At 39.0% G+C, this 27,891-nt stretch overlaps 1 protein-coding gene across 1 annotated transcript; it reads right to left on the bottom strand.

The window, feature by feature from the left end:
• Positions 1-1,584: 1,584 nt before the first annotated feature.
• ranbp10 (RAN binding protein 10) lies at positions 1,585-27,674 on the bottom strand. The gene is made up of 15 exons (XM_058075465.1): positions 27,325-27,674; positions 20,254-20,365; positions 19,614-19,666; positions 12,973-13,140; positions 12,832-12,854; positions 11,352-11,536; positions 11,132-11,244; positions 9,498-9,606; positions 9,197-9,345; positions 7,548-7,764; positions 7,320-7,459; positions 7,027-7,178; positions 6,113-6,224; positions 5,541-5,682; positions 1,585-4,413 (listed from the first exon to the last, which is right to left on the bottom strand). The coding sequence occupies exons 1-14, from the start codon at positions 27,521-27,523 to the stop codon at positions 5,552-5,554; spliced, it is 1,863 nt and encodes a 620-aa protein (XP_057931448.1). The 5' UTR covers positions 27,524-27,674; the 3' UTR covers positions 1,585-4,413; positions 5,541-5,551.
• Between the last annotated feature and the right edge of the window lie 217 nt (positions 27,675-27,891).

Genomic DNA, 27,891 nt, shown 5'->3' with positions numbered 1-27,891 from the left:
GAAAGTTTAATGTTAGTGCGGCCCGCGCAAGTTTGATATGGATGCTGTATGGTATCATGTACCCAGAAAAAATTATTAAGTTTGATTAATGTTCATGTTAACTCCCTATCCGTGTGGAAGTGGTAAGTTTTTGGCTATTTAAGTTTAAAGGAAATAACTTGAAGGCAAGCAGCTTACGTGTGCATTACCGCCATCTGTGGAACAGAATGTAAACCAGGGGTCTCAAACACGCGGCCCGCGGGCCAAATGTGGCCCGCAGGACACCAGTTTGAGGCCCCCGCCTTGATATGAAAGTTTAATGTTAGTGCGGCCCGCGCAAGTTTGATATGGATGCTGTATGGTATCATGTACCCAGAAAAAATTATTACGTTTGATTAATGTTCATGTTAAAGGTTAAATAACTGTTAATAGTTATCCTCCCTATCCGTGTGGAAGTGGTAAGTGTTTGGCTATTTAAGTTTAAAGGAAATAACTTGAAGGCTACCGTTTAGGTCGCTAGCTCTCTAGTTTGCGAGTTAGCATGTATCTCAAGACCCTGCAGTTGCGCAATATGTTGTAAATAAAAAGAGTATAAATGTGACTATAGTCGTGTTTTGTCATGTCTACAGGGCTCTAATAATGCTTTGTTCATTTTAATATGAAAAATAATTTGTCTACCCACCAACTATGTATTAAGTTTTTATTATTTGCCATTTTATTATTATTATTATATTTACTTATTTATTACTGATTGATTGATTTTCTTTATTCTTGATTTGTTCATTTATTTTTCATCTTTTGTGCAGAAAAATAAAAATTAAGATATTTGAGAACAGTGGAATGTTTTATCAGAGCTTTTCTTGTAGAAAATCGGAACCAAAGCACTGAAAAAGTTTGTATATTTTTCTGTTTTTAATAAATACGTTTTTTTTTTTGGAAAACCTGATGCGGTCCAGCCTTGCCCAGACCCTAGTTCCAGTGGCCCCCAGGTAAATTGAGTTTGAGACCCCTGCTTTAGAGCATCAGTAACTCCAGTGGCAGTGGACGATTTAATAATATCGGAGACCAAAACTCTCAAATATGTTATTTCATTTCGGAAATGTGAAATAAAAGCAGGGAATTGTGAGTCGATATGGGTTAGTTTAGCTTTGACCGCTAGTTAAGTGATGGTGCGAGATGTCAAAGCCATCAGGTGCACAATTATAATAATTAAGAGATTAGCATCATACATCTCTAGTCATTGCTGTGTTTGCTTATTTGGTCCAATCATCTTGGAGTTTACTACATTGTCTGCCAGGTCAACTGATGCCAATCAAAGTGATGGCTTTTAATAGCCGAGTGCTGCCATCTAGCGTCCAACCTGGATAGGACATGATGACCATAAATACTGAGAATATTCATTGAACTAACTTAACTAACAAGGACAATAATAACTTTTCAGATCAAAATGATGCATTCAAATAATTTGTACAAAAAAAATAAAACACAAAAAGTCATCAGTCATATGCTCATGGATGTATTTTAATAAAAAATAATTCTGTCAAAACAGAATACAATATTTCTTTATTTGAACACATTTCCGGTACATACCCCCCCTCCCTCCCCCCATTATAATGTTTAACTTTTTTAATAGATCATGCTAAGTAGACGCTTAACTTAAAAAAAAAATCCTTTATTGTGCTAAAACGTAAAATATGAAATCAAAATCACAAATAGGAGTCAGTTTTGCACTGCTTTTTACGCGATGCCTCACGCCACAATTCTGCAGCCTCTTCAGGAAAAATGGCTGTGAGGCTTTGGAACTTTGGACTCCGATCAGTCACTATCAGACCAGTGGTCGTGGTCTATATGCAAGGATTCAAAGCAGATCCGGACTCAAACAACGGCAAGGAGCTCGCTTCCTTCAGGGATGAAATGGAAGGTTTTGTGTAACAATGAAACTGAACAGTTTGTGAGAAGAGAGTCAAGTTGTTGACTTATTACATGAGTGGACGTGGATCCATGTGTCATTTGCCAGGATGAAAAAGTCATTGGAAAAGCCTCCAATGTGGCTGAATTACAACAATTCTGCAAAGATGAATAGGCCAAAATTCCTCCACAGTATTTTTGGAGACTCACTGCAAGTTATAGCAAATATTTGATTGCAGTTGTTGCTGCTAAGAGTGGCCCAACCGGTTATTAGCTTTGTCATTGACTAATATGCTAATTTGTTTGATGATCACACACAACACTGAGTACAATAACAAATCGATGTGGGGGGGAAGCATAGCATAAAAAAAAGTACAGGTGGTCCTTGGGTTACGTTGTTGCCTGGTAACTTATGCGCTCCCATAAATTTTTTAAAAGGTAATAAATGTTCGACTATCACGACCAACATTAAGGATGAAGATCGTATCGTTAAGCATGTTAAAATGTTATGCAAGCGACAGTAATCACTTGTTTTAGTGGTAGTATGTGGGCTTTAAAAAAAATAAAATAAAAAGGTACAGATTCTGGAAGATCTAGAAAGCTGTTATTGTGTGTAACTGAAAAAAGACATTCATTCATTCATTTTCTACCGCTTATCCTCACGATGGTCGCGGGGGGTGCTGGAGCCTATCCCAGCTGTCTTCGGGTGAGAGGCGGGGTACACCCTGGACTGGTCGCCAGCCAATCACAGGGCACATATAGACAAACAACCATTCACACTCACATTCATACCTATGGACAATTTGGAGTCGCTAATTAACCTAGCATGTTTTTGGAATGTGGGAAACATGCAAACTCCACACAGAGATGGCCGAGGGTGGAATTGAACTCAGGTCTCCTAGCTGTGAGGTCTGCGCGCTAACCACTGGACCGCCGTGCAGCCCAACAAACAACTAGCTCGTGGAAAACAAGACAGAACTTGGAAATTTGGGAATTTCGAGTGACCTTAAAAACCTAACAACAACAGGATTAGTTGGAATTGAACTTAGGTGTGAGGTCTGCATGCCAACCACTCGACCACCGTGCAGCCCAACTGCAACTAGCTCACTGAAAACAAGACAAACTACAGTGAACTTGGAAATTTGGGAATTTTAAGTGACCTTAAAAACCTAAAAACAACAGGATTTGTTGGAATTGAACTCAGGTGTGAGGTCTGCATGCCAACCACTCGTCCACCGTGCAGCCCAACTGCAACTAGCTCACTGAAAACAAGACGGAAACAACAGTGAACTTGGAAATTTGGGAATTTTAAGTGACCTTAAAAACCTAAAAACAACAGGATTTGTTGGAATTGAACTCAGATGTGAGGTCTGCATGCCAACCACTCGTCCACCGTGCAGCCCAAGTGCAACTTCAATATGTTCAAAATATAAATATTATTATCAAATGCTTACATCTATTGTATAAACAGAAGCGATTTTGATGTAAAACAATATCATTAAATATCTTGCATACATTAGATAACCAGCGCAGTTATAATTTTTATCTCTGAAGCGAGTCCAAAAATATGTAGGTCCTGAAGGTACAAGATCTGATTTGCACCAAAACATGACTTATATCTCGGTCCAGCAACAGAACCTGAACGTAACTCGAGGACCACTTGTACAATTCAGATGGAAACTTGCTTACAGATGAACAAATTATCTTCTAAATCATCCAGTTATGTAAGAGAATTACAAGTTTAGGGCTAATTATGACATTATATATTGATATGAATTATCCCCTTTGTAGTAGTCTCACACATGAATCCCTATAGTTTGTATTTACCTTACATAGAATGGTAAATACAATAGAATAGACTGGATGCAGGTGAAGAATACAGAGAAGCAATATATTATTAAAAGGATTTACTGTAAGTAACAATGTCGATTTGCATAAATGAGTAGCGAATGTAGCTTATTTCTGAAAGAAACAAAGGCGTTGACCACAACGGGCTAGCATTGTGCTGTACTCTGCTTCTGATTTAAATTGTGAAAATAACATGGATACACTTCCAAGTGTATATTTCAGGGACTTGTATCTTATTAAGGGTGACCTACAGGTGTGATAATCACCATGGTAACTAGCTGTGAACATCGTGATGCAGGATATGGTGAACATCAAAAGTGAAATATTTATTTAGGAGCCAAAATCCACCCATGAAAAAAACAAAAAAAAGGGGAGATCATGACTAAATGTTTGTCGGAAATGTGGAAATGAGCACAACAAACTGACAAAAAAAAAGAAATAAAATGTCTAGATAAACAGAAAATTGAATTAATATTCTTTAAATAGTGTCACACATTTATTTGATAATACTAAATTAAAAAGGAAGCTTTCTTTTCTACTCTCTGCTCTTTTTGTCTGGGCCACTGGCTCCGCTTCTGATAGTCAACCAAACACACCAATCACACGCATGCTTTCTTCTCCGTCGCTTTGACAACTACCTGCTGGACTTGCCCTCTTTCAGTGCAACGTAATATAAACCTGTGGAGACACAAACATTGGTTTCAAGAGTAGCAATTTGATATAACATTTATTTCACAATGAAAGGTGACTTGCTGACTTCAGATCAGGCTACTGATGGGGTCATTGGAAATTATTCCATTCCATTATTCCATTCTCAAGTTACTCTTGGAGTATGTTTAGGGTTATTATTATGAATATGAGTTTATATGACGAGTTTTCCCTCTATCCGTAAACAATGGTATACATGGAAAGAAATATTCCAATCTCTTGTTTACATGCGCCGCTATAATAAACACAATAGTCAATAGGGCATGCGCAGTAAAGCGTAAACATCAACATCACGTGATACCGGTTTCCTCGAATTTTTCTTCCACTTGTTGGAATAACTCCGTGTTGCGAGTTTTTCGTCCGTTCAGCCGTGAAATAATTTAGTTTGTATCAAAAACAAAAACTTTTCGCAGCAGTCCAGTGCGGACTGCTCGCCTCCATTTTTAACACTGAAAGAACGTCTCGAGCTGCGTGTTACGTCATATCCGAGCATGCGCTGAAAGAACGCACTCGCGATAAATGTAAACAGGAAATGATAAAATTCAATCTTGCTAATATTTTACAATTAAACCCGGGACATGTTTTATTTAGATATATATTTTCTTTTTTTTTTTTTTTTTAAATAAAACTGGACTGCTTGTCAACCGCCAATAAACAACAGAAGAAGAAAAACACCACGAAGAAGAACAACTTTTTGACAACTTTCCGTTTGAGTGGTTACAAGCTACTTCAATCGGATTGGTGAAAGGAATATTCCACCCCTGTGAATCCGATTATATATTCATTCGGATTGGCATTTTTCTTTCGGAATGAGGTGTATACAAAGGTTAGATTCTTTCCGTTTGAGCAAATAAACCGAATACAACTGGAATATTTGGGTCCATGTATACGTGGCTACAAATGTCCACACCATGACACCACAGAAAACACACCAGAGTTACTGGTAAAAAAAAAAAAAAACACCTCAGGACTTGCTGGATCAAATAAATGGAATATTAAATGTATGGATATTAAAAGTATCAGCAAGTACCAATATATACAGTATTTTGATGAATTTTTCTTTCCAATGATTTCTGTTCTTTCTAGTACATACTTACCAACACAAGGGCTAGAGCAAAAAGTTGTCTACTCTGGCAAAGGAGCAGGAACCAGATCGAACCCGAGCCATAAGCTGTACACACTCGGTAGCCTGACCCAGCGCTAACACCAGAGGAGGCTGCTTGGGCAGATTTTGGGACTCTGAACAAGATAAAACACAAAAGGCAGAATGGATCTAAGTCAAAATTCATCACCAATGACTGTACTATGTACACATGTTGTATAATGATGATTTCCACGACAGGGGCTTTCTTCCAGTGTTATATAATCGATGGTCTGGGGACAAATGATCTCTTTCGGTATTGGGACATCGATTTCTTATTCTCATTATTTCTGCATTTCTGAAAAGCTTTTTTAACTACTGATGTTTTTTTTTCTTCTTCCAATTGTCCTTATTACAGTACTTTCTAATGGTTTTCTCATTTAGATGTAATAATAAAAGTAACATAAATAGGCCAACACTATTTTGGGCTTATTTCTTCCAGTACCGCCACTTAGCACACACACACACACACACACATCGTTTTGATTGTACACAACACATTCATAATCAGCGAGTGCTTTTCTTTACCCAGTATGGCGCTGTTGAGTGCGGAGCAGAGTGACTCTCTCTGTGTGGGGTCTAACTGCTGGCCCACAGGGCAGTTCCACGGATCCGAGTACGCTAGCAGACTGAATGCGTCCTGCACAGACACACACACAACCTCAATAACATTGCAGTGTCTTCATTACCAACATTGCAGTGTGAATTGAATACAACTGCACGGTGGACAAGTGGTTAGCACGCAGGCCTCACAGCTAGGAGACCTGAGTTCAATTCCACCATCGGTTATCTCTGTGTGGAGTTTGCATGTTCTCCCTGTGCATGCGTGGGTTTTCTCCGGTTTCCTCCCACATTCCAAAAACATGCTAGGTTAATTGGTGACTCCAAATTGTCCATAGGTATGAATGTGAGTGTGAATGGTTGTTTGTCTATATGTGCCCTGTGATTGGCTGGCCAGGGTGTACCCCACCTCTCGCCCGAAGACAGCTGGGATAGGCTCCAGCACCCCCGCGACCCTTGTGAGGAAAAAGCGGTAGAAAATGAACGAATGAATTGAATACAGCTGCACGGTAGACAAGTGGTTAGCACGCAGGCCTCACAGCTAGGAGACCCGAGTTCAATTCCACCATCGGTTATCTCTGTGTGGAGTTTGCATGTTCTCCCTGTGCATGCGTGGGTTTTCTACGGTTTCCTCCCACATTCCAAAAACATGCTAGGTTAATTGGCGACTCCAAATTGTCCATAGGTATGAATGTGAGTGTGAATGGTTGTTTGTCTATATGTGCTGTGATCTTCCTCTTGCCGGAAGACAGCTGGGATAGGCTCCAGCACCCATTGTGAATGAATGAATTGAATACACCAATACAAGTAGTAGTATAGTAACGTAGTGTAGTAATGTAGTTTGTGGAAGCAGAGGTGTGTGCTTGTGTGCGAGTGCATACCTGCAACATTTTCTTGTGTGTTGTGTTCTTGCCGTAATCGCGACACAGCTTTTCGTTTAGTGCCTGCAGCTCCCGTCCAAACTGTATCATCCTCTCTGTGGCCGCCTGGTTCCCTCCGCAAAGTTGTCTACTATTTCTATAACCCTCCTCCTCTGGCGCCCAGACACGCATGTGAAAACACAAATGCATATATTAAGCAAGAATCTTGTCGGATGATAAACATGCAAATGAACAAATGAAAAAAACGTGCCAATTATTTTAAGCATACCGCATATCTGCATGGATTTGCGTACCTGTGACACCATTGCCAATGCTGTTGTCATCTGGCTGAAGGATCTCTTCGTGTTTATATGTGCCATTCATGATCCGAGCAGACGGCACCTCAACAACTCCATTGGTGTAGTGTTCTGCTTCTATTTCCATCTCACTGTCACTACACATGCATAAACAGGCCACAGAAGGATTGTAATCTTTGCAAAAAAAACACTTTTTGACTTTTTTTTACTTGGCATCTACCCTACCTGGTTTCTTGGTTGCTATTGGCGCTGTGTGGCTGGCTCTTGGTGGAGTCGGAGGAATTAGATTCTGAGTAGTTGATGGATGAAGGTGAGGAGGAGGTGGACGAGGAGGCTGAGGAGGACGTGCTGGGGTATTTGACGATGCTGCTAATAACGCTGCTGTGGCTCTTGGATTTTTTGGTGGGAGTCACCCCATTACTGCAGGTTGGGCTGTCTACACCTTGGTACAGAGAAAAACAAATGGATTCATTCACTTTGTGGTTGGTTTAACAATAATAATAAAATACAAACTTAAGGCACTTTCCACAGCCATGCTGGCAAAAAAAGTACAAAAGACATGAAAGAAAATCAGAATCCACAATTTAAAAAAAAAGTATATTAACTTACAGCTTTTTCACAGAATGCTTACTCTCACAAAAATATAGCTAAAAACACCAGGAGTCTCTCTATTGTGAATTTTAATTCCATTTTGTGGAAGGGATGTAAATCTCTTTGTGGTAGGCGATTTTTCCACCAAAATATACGTATTAAGATATGATTCAAAAACTGTATATTTTAAAAACAGAATGTTTCTATATGATTTCATACATTCCAAGAATGTAACCTGGGAAATGTTCAGGGGTAATGGGAAAAAAAAACACACAACTAACAATTACTTTTGTCTTACTTTGGTACGTGACAAAAAATAAAAAAAATACAAATACATTTTTTTTAAACTATATTAGGAAAGCAGGAAGTGAACAAATGTAACAGTTACTGATTGTATAAGTACCAGACGGAGGGGTAGGATTTACTACTCTTCCTACTCTTTTTGGACATGTGGAACTGTGAACTGATTATGTGATGCATTCAATTGTAATCTGATGCATGTTTAAATGAAATAAAACCATTACCATTACACCAATGTGGAATACCCCATTCAAAATTGGAATAGTCTTCTTAACGGCGTATTCACTAATTAATGCTTGATAGAGGCCCAAAACATACACAAATGTGCTTAAATGTGCATTTTTTTCATATGCATATGTATTTAACCATGAAACAGCATCATTATTTAAACCATGATAGAGTTAAGCTGCAAAATTTTAACCACAATATGGACGACTTTATATTATAAAATGTAGAAACTATCAAAAAAAGTTCAATATAGTAAAATACGGGCTGCATGGCGGTAGAGTGGTTAGCGCAATGACCTCACAGGTAGGAGACCCGAGTTCAATCCCACCCTCGGCCATCTCTGTGTGGAGTTTACATATTCTCCGGGTACTCCGGTTTCCTCCCACATTCCAAAAACATGCTAGGTTAATTGGCGACTCCAAATTGTCCATAGGTATGAATGTGAGTGTGAATGGTTGTTTGTCTATATGTGCCCTGTGATTGATTGGCTGGCGACCAGTCCCGGGTGTACCGCGCCTCTCTTCCGAAAACAGCTGGGATAGGCTCCAGCACTGCCCGCGACCCTCGTGAGGATAAGCAGTAGAAAATGAATGAATAGTACAATACTGTACCAATCAAAACAAAAACAACCAGAGCCTTAAATGTGCATATTGGTCAGAATTAAACTGAAACTGAAATCAAATCCCTTTTACACAATATTACACATGTATTGGGATGCAGCTGCATGCTTCTAAGGTTTATACAAGCAGGCGTACCTCCAGTGTGTGAGTGTGAATTTCCAGCTCCCTGACGAGGGCTAAGATTGGGTGAGCCAGGGTAACTGCTCTGGGACTTGGGAGAGCGGATGGTCAAGCAGCGGACCTCGCTGTCTGTACCGTTCACCATTTCCACAAACTGACGACACCTACAAGACAGAACATTTAATAATAGTTTTGATTATTTTTGTCCATGTCTGTATATGTATAACAATATGTACAGTATATTATATTATTATCCGTGCCAGTGGTAACACTGATAGCATTTCATTCATCTGTAGTTGTGTTGCTTTAAACTTACTTCAACATAAATAGAAGGTTTGGGTTGTGTTCTAACAGGCCAGGATAAAGTTGCTGTGTGGCGTCGATGGCTTCGCCCACACGTCCTTCCAGCACCAGTTTCTGTATTCCTGTTGGGCAAAACATAACTTGATGTTATTTCTAATAGAACGTTTTCAGTGCGGGTTATTGTCTGTAGCTTCTCTATTGGAGTCCACAACTCAATACAAAGTAGGGGTGTAAGAAAATATAATTTTGGCGATATATCGCGATACTTCGTTCCATGATACTGTATATATTAAAAAGTATGATATGGATATTTTTAGGCATTTATCATAGACTGTATATGGTATTTATTCAAGTGCAGACACGGCAAAGGTTCATTTCTGATTTTAATTTAAACCCCCGATAGTTAGGTGGCAGCACTTACGTAGTCAATTAGGCAAGAACGTTGAACGAGATTGACGAATGAAACGTCCTCACACATAAACACAGTTCAACATGGCAGAATGCCAGCACATAACAGCGGCCCCTGCGGCGTACAAGGTACTGAAGTGTGGACATATTTTGGATTTCTACACAAAGTAGGGTGTGCAGAAATGGACAAAACCCATGCCGTTTGGAAAATGTGGCGTGTTCCCGAATACTTTATTCGGGAAACACGAAAAAACTGCGAGTCCACTATGCGAAACACCATGAGGACCTGCCGCTAGCGAGCAATGCCAAGGTCCTTTTGTATACTACAAAAGTAGTACTGTGATATTGCGGGTACTTTGTTTTTCAAATTGATATCACTATTTTGTTAAATAATGGTTCTTTCAAGCATCCTAAAAGGACTTTTTACTGATGTTAGTTACTTTGTTCCACAAAAATACTGTTCTGATGGTGGATAAGTCAGGGACTGTATACTCTGCATTTTTTCACAGCTAATAGAATGTGAACATTTGAGCAGGATCTTGACACATAATTTAATTTATTTGGTTTTTATGTTCAATTCCTCCCTCGGCCATCTCTGTGTGGAGTTTGCATGTTCTCCCCGTGCATGCGTGGGTGTTCTCCGGGTACTCCGGTTTCCTCCCACATTCCAAAAACATGCTAGGTTAATTGGTGACTCCAAATTGTCCATAGGTATGAATGTGAGTGTGAATGGTTGTTTGTCTATATGTGCCCTGTGATTGGCTGGCGACCAGTCCAGGGTGTACCCCGCCTCTCGCCCAAAGACAGCTGGGATAGGCTCCAGCACCCCCCGCGACCCTCGTGAGGAAAAAGCGGTAGAAAATGAATGAATGGTTTTTATGTTTTTTTTTTTTTTAATTATGCTACACTTACAAGTTTGTGATACAGCATAACATACTGTTCTAATGGAATAAAAATGTGTTTAGTAAGTGCATATATTGCTGGTGTAATTCAGTTTTTCCAGGAAATTATCTTTAACTACAAGAAAAACAACAAAAATATCGCCTTGTTAACGGTATCATTATATATCGTATTGTGAGCCTAGTATCGTAATATCGCCAGATTGTTGCCAATACACACCCCTAATAAAAAGGGTCAAGAATGAGCATAATAGGTCCCCTTTAAGTGTAAATGTAGACCACTACACTACACAGTTAGTAGTGCCAAAGAAATGAATTTAAGTGTGCTTCATTCACATACTCTGTCTGTTCTTTATAGATGTCTGGTCTTCTTGTATCATCGTCTCTGTTGCTCTTGCAAAGGTTGTAGCAGTGGCATAGTATCCATGGTGGACTAGGTAACTGGATACCATACTGGAGAAAAAAAAATCACTTTTGAATGGAACTTGGATGAATGGACCCATGGCTAAATACGTATATTAAACGAACTCTGACTTGATATTTATAGAACGTAAACTTACTTTTGCAGGACAGCTTGCCAGTCACCCAGCCTTTCTCCGATGGGAAAGCGAGCGATCATACCATGGATCTTCGCTCGCCATTCACTCATGTAGTCCTCAATGTCAAAGACAAATGGCTGCTGTCCAAAGTTTGCATCTACAATCTCACCCGGTGTTTGAAGCCCCACGGTGGGGTACAAGTTGGGCTGGTAGAACAATCAGAAGGTTGTTTAAGTTTCATCAAAAGAAATATACAATGTACAATACAGTGGAAACTTGGTTATTGTCATTAATATGTTCTACAAGATTAGATTAGATTAGATTAGATTAGATTCAACTTTATTGTTATTGCTCATGTCACTGGTACAGGGCAACAAAATGCACTTAGCATCCAACCAGAAGTGCAAATTTATAAATACCTTATTAGTAAGTAAATGTAGAAATAGAATAGAGCTGTAAATGGACATATATATGTACAAACTATAACAGGCTATGACTATGATACAGTGTGGATATATACAGGGATATAAATGACTATAATATGGCTATTGCAGATTATACAGATTATAAACCGTATGTATGAATGTGATAAGATATAATAACAGATTCGACTGTAACCAAAATGTACGCTTACCGAATCAATATCCTAAAAGAAATAACGTAAAACTTATAAAAAAAAAACTTATTTAATAACTCTTTTACGTTGTAAAAAGAACAGGAAGATGGCATCTGTGTGCCGTTTCGCTGCAACATCGTGCCTTTGGGAACAGTCATGTCTCCAAAAAAGGTTTTTATATGCATTTAAATTATTTTATGCGAGTGAAAACCAACACCATATTATATCTCCAACTCCAACACTACGCTGCTTTTAAGTATGCTTGGAAAATCCCCCAAATAATACACTCAAATCATGAATTCAAGTGAAATAACTTGGTGTATTTGAACGCGACCCCACTTGAACCAAAGCGGGTTTCAAATGTTCTGCTACTATTAAAGAAAACCAAAGAAACGTGTGCTATCATTTACCTTGATTTAAATAGACCGTTGATACATGCAAATAGGGTTGAGCATCTTTTGAATTTGAACGATACCGGTTCAGATTCCTCGTTCTCAAGTGAGTAGCATGGGTGCTAACTCGAGTTCTTTTGGATGAAATGTCTAAACGTCCCCGTGGATAATGATATAATTAAAAAAAAAATCATTTTAATGTGAATTTCTCACATAGATATTTTCATAGGAACATAGTAAACAAAAGATGTTTGCTAAAAAGCTAATGAAACATGGACTTACCTGAGTAAAGAATATCAAACAACTTGTAAAAGGTTTGTCTATGAGTCTTGAGTTACTATTTAGCATTAGTATAATTATATTATAATTGTTTTGTTGTAAAAACAAACGCAGTGGATGCTGAAACAGAAATGTGCAGGGATCCATTGTATATCAAATATGCCAATAAATATCATAGTTGTGTGGCAGGCATATCGGAAATGCTGATACTTACCGGGAGGTCTGTGAAAGCCACACCTTTGAAGCAAAAAAAGACATTTCAGTGAATATGCATGACGATTCTAAGAAGTTTTCAAAAATAAATCAGGACGTCATAATATTATATTGTAATTCATGTTCATGCACCTCCACCGACCTAAACTGATGCCATTTTTGGTGTAGAAGCATGTGTTGTTGATGAGGTTGACGCAACAGCCAATCACGTCACCCGTGGTGAAGGTTGGTCCATATGGTTGGCCAGTCCCAGAGGAGCAGAAGGAATGGCCGTCATCTCCATGGTAACCATATGAGTGCTTGTCCCATCCTAAAATAGGGCAAGGATTAGGATTAGCTTTTACTTTGTACTTTCAAATCTTGTGGGAAAAAAAAATGCTGTTGTCAATTCAAATTGCCACAACTTTCACTTGAATCGTTGGCTGTTCATTTAAACACAAATATCCTTCAAGGAAGGGTTATCGCATGAAAATCCACAAGCTTTCTGTGGTTGTGATGCAGTGCACGACGCTGGCTGAGGTCATCAGTGTACATGGAAATATTTTTTTATGAAATAGTATCCTCACCATGAAACTTTGCTATTATTTTGCACAAAAAATGTCAAAAAGGACATAAATTAGAGAATTTAAATCAAAATGTTGTAATTGAGATTTCAGTAAACAGTGGTCTACGGTCATAAAATATATCAAAATTTAAAATTTTGTATTTATACTTCTATCGCTTTTCCTTATGAGGGTCGCGGGGGTGCTGGAGCCTATCCCAGCTGTCTTCGGCTGAGAGGCGGGGTACACCCTGGACTGGTCGCCAGCCAATCACAGGGCACATATAGACAAACAACCATTCACACTCACATTCATACCTATGGACAATTTGGAGTCGCCGATTAACCTAGCATGTTTTTGGAATGTGGGAGGAAACCGGAGTACCCAGAGAATATGCAAACTCCACACAGAGATGGCCGAGGGTGGGATTGAACTCGGGTCTCCTACCTGTGAAGTCTGCGCGCTAACCACTCGTCCCGCCGTGCAGCCCGTATTTTCCTATATTGAACTTTTTTTGATAGTTTCTACATTTTATAAGATAAAATGTCACATATAGGCAAACAACCATTCACACTCACATTCATACCCATGGACAATTTGGAGTCGCCGATTAACCTAGCATGTTTTTGGAATGTGGGAGGAAACCGGAGTACCCGGAGAAAACCCACACAAACCCACACGGGGAGAACATGCAGAACATGCAAAAAGAGCGGAATTGAACCCTGGTCTCCTCGCTGTGAGGTCTGCACGCTAACCACTCGTCCCGCCGTGCAGCCCTGACCCAGCTCTCTGGTTCTACCATATCTTACTTATTGTGTGGAAATATGGGCTAATAACTATAAAAGCAATCTTCACTTGCTAAATGTACTGCAAAGAAGGTCAGTAAAGATAATTCATAATGCCGCCTACAGAGAACATACTAACTCCTTATTTCTAAAATCACAAATACTTCAACTTGCTGATATAGTTCATCTTCAAACAGCTAAAATAATGCATAAGGCTAAAAATAACCAATTAGCTAAAAATGTCATCCAATACTTCTCTACAAGAGAGGAGAAATATGATCTCAGGGAAGAAGTACATTTGAAACACTTATATGCTAGGACTACGTTAAAAAGCCATAGCATTTCAGTATGTGGAATCAAACTATGGAATGGATTGAGTAAGACCCTCAAACAATGCACAACGATGAGCCAATTCAAGAAACAATACAAGCAGTTGATGTTTGCTAAATACAAGGATGAAGAGTCTTGAACCAGTCATGATGTGCTATATATATCACTATATTGACACTTACTATGGTACCCATTATGTCATTGGATGCTCATATCACCTCCTACTTCGGTACGAGGTGCATTATTTAAAAAAAAACCTTAAAACTATATTATGGAAAGCAGGAAGTGAACAAATGTGACAACCACAAACAGCAACAAATTCCTTACATGTTGGACATACTTGGCAAATAAAAGATAATTATGGTTCTATATATGCTGAAACACACACACAGCAGTAGCCAGGCCAGCTCCAGGCTAAGACAGTCCCGGCACAAACAGCAATCATGCCAACTCCAGGCTCAACACTACTAGCAGCAGCAGCTGCCAGGTCAACTCTAGTCTAAGCCAGGCCCAACACCACTTTCAGTATCAGCCAGGCCAGCAGAAGGCTGGGCCAGACCCGACACCGGCAGAAGCTGCAGCCAGGCAAGCTGCTTGCTAGGAGGCTAGCATGGGCCTGCAGGGAAAATAGATCACTGCATACAATATGACATGGAGGAAATTAAAGTTTAAATTCCATGTCTGGGGAGATTTTCAGACTAACAAATCGACAGGAAAGCCTAGTAACGGTCGCAAGCAAGTTTCTTTCGGCTTTTTACTGGATTTAATTTGACAAAATGAAATATTCATTCATTAATTTTGTACCGCTTTTCCTCACAAGGGTCGCGGGTGCTGGAGCCTATCCCAGCTGTCTTGCTGTTTTTGGGTGAGAGGCGGAGTACACCCTGGACTGGTGGCCAGCCAATCACAGGGCACATATAGACAAACGACCATTCACACTCACATTCATACCTATGGACAATTTGGAGTAGCCAATTAACCTAGCATGTTTTTGGAATGTGGGAGGAAACCGGAGCACCTGGAGAAAACCCACACAAACCCACACGGGGAGAACATGCAGAACATGCAAAAAGAGCGGAATTGAACCCTGGTCTCCTCGCTGTGAGGTCTGCACGCTAACCACTCGTCCGCCGTGCAGCCCTGACCCAGCTCTCTGATTCTACCATATCTTACTTATTGTGTAGAAATATGGGCTAATAACTATAAAAGCAATTGTCACTCGCTAAATGTACTGCAATAAATATAAAGTATATTCTTATTTCTTAATACCAGTCATTTTGCATCACTTTGTATGCGTTTGTGTCATGTGGGCGTGGTCTCTGTATGGTGAGGTATTAGATTAATCTGCTGACAGGGATATTGCCTCTAAAGCCGGGCTCACTGCTCCAACATGCTAATGAAATGGGCAGGTCTCCCACAGCGGGATCAGACACAGAGGTCACCAGTAGAGAACACTGTACTATATTAAGGGAAGCACGTGCAAAGATGCAGGCGGCACCTCTCTTGCTGGCATATGTACATATGGGAACATCAAGGAGAAGTACAAGCGATAGAAAAGTACTGTTTGTGGATCCAGAACTGAATTTGTCTCACATGTAAACAGCCAAACACAAACAGTACTCATTCAGACTTAAAGCAATCGGTAGTATCTGTCTAGCAGGGCTACTGTCCATTGGAATCCTAGCAACCAAAAATATTTTAATGACTAAATGTTTGGACAGGGTCAGAAAACAACATTCATGTGTGCGACACTGTTCCATGCCGTTCCACCCAATGACACATTGTAATCAAGAACCATCTTTGTGTGCATATGCATCAAGAGTCAGATGAACCGGCTGCCCCCCTTGTGTCCACTGCATTCTACAAACCTCGACCGACAAACAGATCTTAGCTGGTCAATAAGCAGGTCAAATGGCCCCAGACGGGGCTGGAAGCTCGGTAATGTGACATGGTTGCAGCAGAGGTTGTGATGTAATGTAGCCTCTCAGCTACTATATGGCCGTGTCTCTTCATCCTGTGTGCTTAGCTTCTTAGATGTCTTTGTATGTGTGCAAATCTGTCATTGAGATACTGTTGTGTGTATGTAAGCTTGTTAAATAAAGTTTGAAAGCATTTAGCAGACGGTGCTTTTTTTTTTTTCGCCACAGTCTCTCACTTTTCCAGGCGGTTTTAACATGCAGTACTGTGTATCATAGACAGGAGAATTGCACTTAGAGTTTATAGTTTAAACAATATTGGAATTTATTTTATGACGATATATGGTAATGGTAATGGTTTTATTTCATTTCAACATGCATCAAATTACAATTGAATGCATCACATAATCAGTTCACAGTTCCACATGTCCAAAAGGAGTAGGAAGAAGCAAAGCTTATTAAATCCTACCCCTCCATCTGGTACTTTTACAATCAGTAACTGTTACATTTGTTCACTTCCTGCTTTCCATAATACAGTTTAAGGTTTTTTGTTGTTTTTTTTTAATAATGCACAACGTACCAAAGTACAAGGTGATATGAGCATCCAATGACATAATGGGTACCATAGTAAGTGTCAATATAGTGATATATATAGCACATCATGACTGGTTCAAGACTCTTCATCCTTGTATTTAGCAAACATCAACTGCTTGTATTGTTTCTTGAATTGGCTCATCGTTGTGCATTGTTTGAGGGTCTTACTCAATCCATTCCATAGTTTGATTCCACATACTGAAATGCTATGGCTTTTTAACGTAGTCCTAGCATATAAGTGTTTCAAATGTACTTCTTCCCTGAGATCATATTTCTCCTCTCTTGTAGAGAAGTATTGGATGACATTTTTAGCTAATTGGTTATTTTTAGCCTTATGCATTATTTTAGCTGTTTAAAGATGAACTATATCAGCAAGTTTAAGTATGTGTGATTTTAGAAATAAGGAGTTAGTATGTTCTCTGTAGGCAGCATTATGAATTAACCTTACTGACCTTTTTTGCAGTACATTTAGCAAGTGAAGATTGCTTTTATAGTTAATTGCCCATATTTCCAAACAATAAGTAAGATATGGTAGAACCAGAGAGCAATAAAGAGTGTGGAGTGATTTCTGATTGAGAACAAATTTTTACTTTGTTCAATACTGAAATATTTCTGGCCACTTAAGTTGTATATTTGTAATATGAGGTTTCCAGCTAATATTTTCATCTATTGTGATCCCCAGAAATGTATTTTATTTCACCCTTTCAATGTCTACACCGTCTATTTGTATTTGCTGGTGTGTGTCCTTTCTGCTGTTACCAAACAACATGAATTTAGTTTTATTTAGGTTCAAGGACAACATACAACAATGCTGTATATACTGGTGCTCTGTGTATAATACTGAATGTGGTTCTCCTGGAAAGCTGCGCTCCTCGCTCAGCAAGGGGTATTGGACTGTTATCTTTGCTCTTTAATTGTTATCTTTGTTCTTTAATTTCATCACTGTGTTGTTGGAAAAAGTAAAATCTTTACCCAGAGGTAATGACTATTTCTATTTCATTCAACTTTCTGTAATTATACTGCTTTATCCAGACACATCCACTTATTGAGACCTAAGTAGCATATGGTCGGGATCTGCAAATCAATCCAACATCACAATCTGCAGATGATTAACTGCATTTTACTTTATTGCCGTCCTCCATTTTGACTGTATTGTGATTGCCCAGCATCTCAGGCACTGCTCATGTAAGCAAACATTAAGACAGTTATCTCTGACAATTACAATAGCAGCACAAATGATTGGTCCCATTGAGTCTCGCTGTTTATCTGGAGCGTTTAATCGTCACAATCACAACATTACTGAAGAATCAATTGAGTGAGCTTTTTGTACGGAAAATAATGATGTTGTTCTCAGGATGCATTTTCCTCCAAGTGTGTCAAGCAGAGAATGTTCCTGCTCAAACCTTACAAATACAAGGTATAATTACTAGCAATTGTATTCATCTAGGTTTTATATTTCCTAGACACATATTTATGTTTAAGGACAAGTGTTGAATAGATACAAGACGGCCCGTAGGCCACACCTTTAACACCCATGTGTGTTTCGCCAGAAAGTCGAGGTGCTGCCAGGCGACAGAGGAGTGTGCCCAAGCTCTGGTTGGGTTTAATTATGGAAGGGTTTGTGCAGCTTTCATACCGGCATTGCACCGAAAAACTGTACAGTTGGCGATGGAGCTCCATGGGAGGGGGGGGGGGGGGTACTTTGTTGACCGCTTGTATTTAGTTATACAATAAATGAATGGTGTGCACTCCTACTCGCTAAATATAGTGAGCATGTCGCTAAACTATCAACAAAGATTGCTTCTATGTATGGGTTGGTATGAAATTGTTGCGCAGCCAACGGTAACGAACGTGAATACAACCGCCCAAGTGCTAACAACTACATGTTAGGGGACCTATTATGCTAATTTTTTAGCAATTTGTATAGACTTGTGGACTATAGAGCAGCTACACATTATAACCAGCACACAAAGCTTTATAGATCTTCCAGAACCTGCACCTATTCATCTGTATTTATTTGGATTTCGTGGTTCTCGTGAAAACGGTCTGTTTTCGACCACTCCGCTGTGGTTGGTCACACTCCCACGTGCATAGAAACACTTCCAGTTTGTGTCGCTAACGGTGTAGGAGTTGATAATAAATAAAGCGATTTTTTTTCATGTTGGCTTTTAACATACAGTCATATCTGTTGGATCCCGAATCTGATCTGGAAGAAGATACTGGACAGTCCAAAGTTTCTCAAGAAAAGAGGTTACTTCAAGACATCTCTCAATGGTAAGTAGGTTTAGCATTTAGCGGTTTTCTTCAGCTTATCGGTAACGTCTAATGTGGACTACGGTCTGCATTGGAAGGTGTGGATCCAATAATACGCTTATTATCATTCGTAGTAGTGATGCCAAACGTCAAAGTCTGATTAGCTTGTGGATGTCCTGTTATTGTGAGACAGCTTTTCTCCAAGCGAGAAATTCTCATTTTTATCTCACAAGGTCTCATGACAATTTTCAAACACAATGCGGAAAAACAGACTTTTCAATGGTGTAAAACAGAAGCAATTTTACAACCAACAAAGTATAACTACCAAACACAATTTTCAAATATCAGTCACTTGTTACTCACCAGGCAGTCTGTTCATGTTGACTCCCTGAGCAGACAAGCCGATTCCCATGTAGCTGCATTGCAAAAGGATGCAAAACATGTTAATCATCAATGCAATGGGTGCATTTCTATATAAACATGTAAATATATAGTATGATAAACCATCAACGTTTTGGACCTGTAAATTTTCACTGTGTGTGCTGAAAATATTCCTATTTGAAGCTCTGGGACAGTATCAGCAAGAAAAGGTATTTTTAATTAAAAAGGTGCTACCTTGGATAGGTACTGTAAAGGAGGTGAGAACTTTCTAATTATAGCCCGGCCTCTTCCTGTTTCTACACAGCAATTCACACCGCATCTAAAACACTTGCATGTACATTAGTTATGTTTGTAGTCAGCTAATAATAGCGATTTGACAAAGTTTAGCGACTAACATTAGCTATTAACTCATGAGATGACTCAATATGATGAGATTTTAGCATAAATGTTAAGAAAATTACAATGAAATAATATAACTGCACAAACAACCTTTTTCATTTAAGTCAAAACCATAAATATTTATTGTTGCATAATATGTAATAACGCAATATTTGTTAATATCTGTTAATGCGACTAGTAGGGAATATGCACTAAAAAGGTACATAAAAAGGTATTTGCTTACCCATCTCGACCTTTACTGACAATTTTGACTTCAAAATAGTAGATCCCACAGGCAGCAGGGATTGGATGTGTGGCTCGTACTGATGCGGCATCCTTGTGGTTTTTCCCGTGGCCTACAAGTGAAGTACAAAAAAGAAATTGATATGGTATACAGTGACACGACGCTAAGGTTTGGACATCTGTTGTGTCATGAGATGTTTTAATATTACTGAGCAAGAAAACAAGAAAGAAGCAAGAAACAGTCACAGTTGTATTATATATCTCCCTCACTATATTGCATTTATTCAGAAATTAATACATAATAATGCACCACTTGGAGCTCCATCAGATATATTTAGTTTTGATATTTTTATGATTACATGGTGCTTTTTTGGTCTTCAGTCGATATGGTGCTAAGTGTGTGCAGCATAGGTGAGAAAAAGGTTGACAACTTCAATAAAATTTTTATGAAAAAAGGCCAGGTAATTTCTTTTTATATATAAAAAAATAGCATCAACACAAATGTATCAAAACAGAGAATTTTGTGTATCCTGTGAGAGTTCAGATTATTAAAAAGGACTGAATAAGTTTTTGATATTGAATGAGTTAAGACATTAAGTCAGCCATGACATGTTAGAATGAAAAAAGGTTCTTCTCCCATTCCGTGGGGAAGTGGTACATTTTGGCTTTTTACGTTTAGATTAAATCAATTTGAGGCAGGCTGCACAGCGTAAGAGTGGTTAGCACGCAGGCCAAACAGCTACGAGACCTAAGTTTGATTCCACCCTCGTTCTCCCCGTGGGTTTTCTCCGGGTACTCCGGTTTCCTCCCACATTCCAAAAACATGCTAGGTTAATTGCCGACTCTGAATTGTCCATAGGTATGAATGTGAGTGTGAATGGTTGTTTGTTTAAATGTGCCCTGTGATTGCCTGTCGACCAGTCCAGGGTGTACCCCGCCTCTCGCCTGAAGACAGCTGGGATAGGCTCCAGCATGCCCCGCGACCCTCGTGAGGAAAAGCGGTAGAAAATGAATGAATGAAGTTTAGATTAAATCAATTTGAGGCAGGCTGCACAGTGGTTGAGTGGTTAGCGCACAGTTCGCCTGAGTTCGATTCCACCCTCGTTCTCCCCGTGGGTTTCCTCCCACATTCCAAAAACATGCTAGGTTAATTGCCGACTCTGAATTGTCCATAGGTATGAATGTGAGTCTGAATGGTTGTTTGTTTAAATGTGCCCTGTGATTGGCTGGCGACCAGTCCAGGGTGTACCCCACCTCTTGCCTGAAGACAGCTGGGATAGGCTCCAGCGACCGCGACCCTCGTGAGGATAAGCGGTAGAAAATGAATGAATGAACAATTTGAGGCAAACGGGTTAACTTGCTAGCTTGTTAGCTTTCTCACTCACGATCAAGCTAGCAAGAGACCGTCTTGACCAAATTGGAAAAATGTATTAAAAGTACTAAATGGGATTTGAATTGAAATCAATCAGGTATCTTTTCAAACCGAAGAACAGCATAAAATCTAAACAGTTGGTTTGTGTGAAAACAATACATTTTAAACACTGAATTCTGAACATTAAGGTCATAAGACTAATGTTTAATATGTAGGGCAATTACGCTCAAACACAAACCATTACGATTTGTGATTTCTTTTTCAGATTGCTGCTTATGCAACCCCCCAGGTCATGGCAGAAAGTGGCTACCACCATTCAGCAGTGTGTTGTGTAACGGCCATTCAGCTTCTAAAGTGCGCTCGTGCATCTGAGATTGACGGGTACGTAACGGGTCATTGTAGTTCCATTATATGAATCCACATGTATAGCTAGATAGCGTTGACGTAGCCGGCGATCAAAGGTCAGTGTACCTTTACATGTTTTCTGTATTGCCGGGAGTCGCTCTTATATGATTATTACAGTAATAATGCCACTATCTGCATACACGTATGCTTGTGTTTCGACTGGCCAGTTGAATGAGGTGCAGGAACATCTATTTTTAGCTCATCTCCTGAAAACAAACCTTGGTGGGGGTCAATTTCTGACAAACACCAACATAAACTGCATTGCCAAGTCAAACAATGACTGTTTTGTGATCACTCATAGCCAGTTATAATATGATAACTGCCACCTTTTACACATTAAATCAATAGAAAGACTATGAAATAATCCAACGAATATGGTTATTCGCTACTCCCCTAATTTGATGGTGGGGGAAATGTTTGAAGAATATGTATACAGTATATAAGCCGTGCGGCTAATCACATGATTCACATTCCAAATACATGCATGTTAGGTATTCGTCCCAAGTCAGCTGGGATAGGCTCCAGCATACCCCCGCGACCCTAATGAGGTTGAGTGGCATAGAAAATAGATGGATGGGGTTGTTGCCATGTCGACGAGAACTACTACTTTTTGAAAATGATGATGTCTCTGTATGTAATTCTACTTTATCGTCAGTCGAGACAAGCCTTGGAAAGCAGAAGAGTGCCACAGTACGTATGTATTACAGTATGTATTACATTGTTTTCACCAGATGATACGCTCCCGCCTGGATGCGCCTATTTACTAACCTGACACAATGTGGAAGTGAATTATATATTTTTTTTTTATAAAAAAAAATATATATAATTCACTTCCACATTTTTTTTTAATAAAAAAAATATACCAGGAATGTCCTTAGCAGGTTTCAGCCCCAAAACCCATAACACATAATGCAACACAATGCTAATACATAATGGTAATGGTTTAATTTCATTTGAACATGCATCAGATTACAATTGAATGCATCACATAATCAGTTCACAGTTCCACATGTCCAAAAGGAGTAGGAAGAAGCAAAGCTTATTAAATCCTACCCCTCCATCAGTAACTGTTACATTTGTTCACTTCCTGCTTTCCATAATACAGTTTAAGGGTTTTTTTTTTTTTTAATAATGCACCTTGTACCGAGGTAATTAATACAGATTGGGATATTGTGTGATAGATGCACCATATTCAGGTTTTGAGGACTCTAATACATAATGATGGAGTCATAATTTTGCTTGTTTCCAAACGTTTCTAAAAGTAGTTCCCTTACCAAGAATATTTATGTTCCTCCAGCATAACATAGGTTACCTTATTTATAGCGTGCACCTTGGAAAAATGTTGTACAGTACAGTCTTTTGTCCCTCTTTGTGATTTTCATGATTCATGATCTAGTTCAATGTGTCCTACAAGACAGTGCAGTGCAGCGGGAATGTCGACTGTTGGGGTTGTTTTGAGGAGTAATTAGGTTCTTGTATAACTGAACAAAAAGCTTTGTCTTCTATCCGTGGTACTTTGTTTTAAGGACTGGCCAGTTTGGAGGATGCTCATTGCTCTTTGGTAACCTCAACATTAGTGTCAGATCTTTGCATTTGCTATTTTTCTGTCAGCATTGTCAAACTGTGACCTACTTCACCTAAGGAGTGTGGCAAAGGCTGTTTAGTAGAGTGGCTGTGGAACTTACACGGTTTATTCTAAAAATAAGTGTTATTTACTCATGTGGTTTTTAACTGGACTCGTGCCATATGCATTTATGTGTGACTCCTCACACAATAAGCATGTTAAAATCTAAAGGATGTGTACATGTTCAGACTCTATTCAAGTTCAAATAAACTGAAATACAAAAATAAGGGACTCGGAAAACACATTCAGTAATGTTGACATGATGATATGAATAGATTATTTTCCCCCCCAAAATTACATTAGATTTTTTTTTGGTTTACATTTTCTCCTGTTATAATTTTTTTTTATTCTGTTTTTCCCCATCTTAAATTTATCTTACCATCATATAGTGTGTGATTTAGTGATTAAAATGTCAATGAATTAAATGCAAAAATAATTTATTGAATATTTACTGATGCAGTACATCACTGGCCAATTTTCCCCAATAAATTAGAAATGGATGCAGTTTGGTTGACTTTTCTGGGATTTCAGCCTCTGCACACACATTGCTAAAAATGCTATGCTTGCGATTAAGGAAGATGTAGTCACCAATGCAATTCCATATGCATTATTAATGTAAAAAAAATGTATGACACCACCCTTATTTTGTCAATACAATGAGATGAGATGTGGCAAAGAGTGCTCTTATTTTGAAGGCTGTGTTTAGAATGTCTTTTCACGGTTAAGACGAGCTCGGTGCAAGAATAAACCTGCCTCTCATCTTGTAAAACAGGGGTCTCAAACATGCGGCCCGCGGGCCAAATGTGGGCTGCAGGACACTAGTTTGAGGCCCCCGCCTTGATATGAAAGTTTAATGTTAGTGCGGCCCGCGCAAGTTTGATATGGATGCTGTATGGTATCATGTACCCAGAAAAAATTATTACGTTTGATTAATGTTCATGTTAAAGGTTAAATAACTGTGAAAAGTTATCCTCCCTATCCGTGTGGAAGTGGTAAGTTTTTGGCTTTTTAAGTTTAAAGGAAATAACTTGGAGGCTACCGTTTAGGTCGCTAGCTCTCTAGTTTGCGAGTTAGCATGTGTCTCAAGACCCTGCAGTTGCGCAATATGTTGTAAATAAAAAGAGTATAAATGTGACCATAGTCGTGTTTTGTCATGTCTACAGGGCTCTAATAATTTTATCATTTTAATCTGAAAAAAACAATTTGTCTACCCACCAACTATATGTGGTTTCTTAAGTTTTTATTATTTGCTGATTTATTATTATTATTATATTTATTTATTACTGATTGATTGATTTTCTTTATTCTTGATCTTATTTTGTGTATAAAAATAAAAATGAAGATATTTGAGAACAGTGGAATGTTTTATCAGAGCTTTTCTTGTAGAAAATCGGAACCAAAGTAAATTTTATTCATTTTTCTATTTTTAATAAATGCGTTTTTTTTGTTTTTTTGGAAAACCTGATGCGGCCCAGCCTCGCCCAGACCCTAGCTCCAGTGGCCCCCAGGAAATTGAGTTTGAGACCCCTGTTGTAAAACGTTCCTTACATTAAAGTCGCGCGCACACACAGCCGCACTAGCATGCTCTGCTAAACTATGCTAACCCCGCTAGCTTCCATTCACGCTCCTAAGAGGAGTTCCCGACAAATTTTGACAGTGTTTTAGGTCGTTATTTCAACATGTTCAGTCCATGAGGGGGCAGGTTTAATGTTTGTGATGACAGTCCTTCTCCGCATGATGACATGGTAGTTTCATTCTCATTTTCAATTTCCGCATTTAACAGTAAATTTACTGGACAATTCAGAGATTTAGTTAACTCAGAAATCATAGGGCCCTAGAAACTCAGTATTTGGTGGTGTTCATTGGCTGTTCATTGACTTCTAAGTATAAATTAAAAAAAAAAAAAATTACAAGTCAGTCACATTGCCCAAATTTGAAGCCCTTGAAAATAGATGAACTAGCAAATGAAACACATTGGATTGGGGACACCCCTACCAAGTACGGTTTCCAAAGTCATCCAAGCCTTTGTGAGACAGGCAGCATTTTAAATAAATGAGGAAAAAATTCCGATTTTTTTTTGGAAAATTTAGAAGTAGATTACACTTTATAGTTTTGTTTTATTTACATCTTTATGTTGTCTGATTTTTCTCTTTTTAAACTATACATTTAGGATAAATGGATTGTATTCTGACAGATTCTTATTTGACTCAGTGTTCTGTATAAAAAGAATGTCTCCAGTGATATTGCATGCTATTTGGCTTCGAATTTGAAAAATAATTCTAACACAAATGAATTATCGAGCAATATAGTATTTGTCATGGAAATCTAATAGATTAGCTTTGTTGGATACAAAGTTCAAAGTTCTATCTACACCGGTCTCTGTCTTAAAACAGAGAAAATTGGCACTTTGGTCAAAATAGCATTCAAACCACAAGAGTGAAAGAGCTAGAGCAAATAGAAGTGGCCTATTAATGTGTTCTCCCTGAACACTTTTCTGTCACATTAAGAACCAACCATGACATGGCATGTTTTGATTAACGTGGTCTCCATTGAATTGAATGCAACAATAAAACAATCAGAAGTATTGGTTATATAATAATAATAGTACATTGTAATGCATGATATGTCTGTGTTTTTCAACACATATTAGCTGCTATTCATAAATAAACATTTACCAGGAATGTGCCTTAAATGGGTAAAACTGGTGTCCTACCATGATAGGTTGAAGTGATGACAACATGAGCTAAATCTCATGTGTTGACCTAAAGAGAAAAAGTAACAGAAAAGAATGCCAGAATCCCAGCCAGGCTTGACAGAATTGATGCCGTGATATCTTTATACAATTACATAACAGACAATTTACTCATCGGCGTGCGGAACTGATTAAACAATTTGTTTATCTTGTTAGGCGAAGGACGACGATCAGATGGGCCAGAGGATCGGTGCATTTGGCCTTATGTATGCGCAGAGGCCTCCAACCTTGGCAGCAGCTGCTGAAAACGAGCTGACTGCCTGTTTGTTAAGAGGCATCGCACTGTTGTGCTCACTGCGAAAACTAGACTAATATCGTTGGTTAAATAACTAACACGCAGTAATTGAAACCAGTAATAAATACATTGATTTTCAGTGCTTGTTCGTAAAAAAATTGTGCCTTCTACTCAGTGCTGTCGTGTTAAAGGTTAACACGTAAGGTTCGAATCCATCTTGTGGCCTGTTTGTCCCGTCGTCCTACACTCCCCGATGTAATGTTTGCTAGTTTTTTTTTAGTCTCAAGTAAAAACAGGTTAGTAAATGATAGTTAGCTACCAAGCTAACTAGCATGCTTGCATAAGTTATAGCTTAGCTAGCTGACAAAATAGTAGCACAACATCTCGATGTGAATCACTATTGTTGACTTAAAACTACACAGTGCCTCAAATACAATGTTTTGTAACAACAAGCCGTGTTACTGAATGGGTATTGTCAGTGTTATGGGGCGACTTGTCGAGGGTGAGGGAGTTCTCTAATGTCTGCTAATTTGTAAGCAAAGCAAGGTTAAGACCAGAAAGGCAGCTATTACAGACAGTCAACACAATTGCAGACTTTAGTGACAAATATGAGCTATGGTACTCTTGTCAGGTTAGAGGAACGCTACCACCACAAATACTTCATCCTAGGCCGGATTCTCTAACCTTTGTAATGGACCCTCAGGTTGTTCTGTGACAGCCCGATGTAGCTGTATTTATCCTTGGGGCTCCAGGAACGAGGTAAAGGGGTCTCTTCTTCGTTCACGGCCGGGTAAAGCCGCTTGAGTCGCTCATTCAGTTCGTGTTCCTGATAATTAACAGTAGGATCCCACAACGATAGGCTCCCCGTACCAAGCTCTGCCATTTCGGCTTGTTTTGTGTCTTTAATCTCCCTTTCTCTCAACTCCAAATGTACGCTGAAAGCGAGAGGAACTGGAGAGGAGAAAATAGCAGCAGTGTGACATCCCCCGGATAAGCAGCAGAGTGTAGTCACTGTGTGTTGCAGTGCCGCGTGGGTGTTGTAGTTTTTGCTAACGTTCATCTCCATGCCAACGTTTCCAGAAAAGACTACAACTGCTTTGCTACCGCCCCACCGAGGGGGCCTTCACTGTGTGAGGTGCTGAGAAAATGTAGTTTTTTCCAGTTACAGTATGTGGGCTAATATGTTTTGCACACTTTTACATAGTTTTACATAACTGTTTTCACTCCCTATAGTTTATTTGACGTATGAGT

This window comes from Doryrhamphus excisus, chromosome 6 (genome assembly GCF_030265055.1).
Source record: "Doryrhamphus excisus isolate RoL2022-K1 chromosome 6, RoL_Dexc_1.0, whole genome shotgun sequence".
NCBI classification, from domain to species: Eukaryota; Metazoa; Chordata; class Actinopteri; order Syngnathiformes; family Syngnathidae; genus Doryrhamphus; species Doryrhamphus excisus.
Note: the sequence above shows the minus strand (reverse complement) of the source record. Positions and strands in the feature narration are given on the sequence as shown.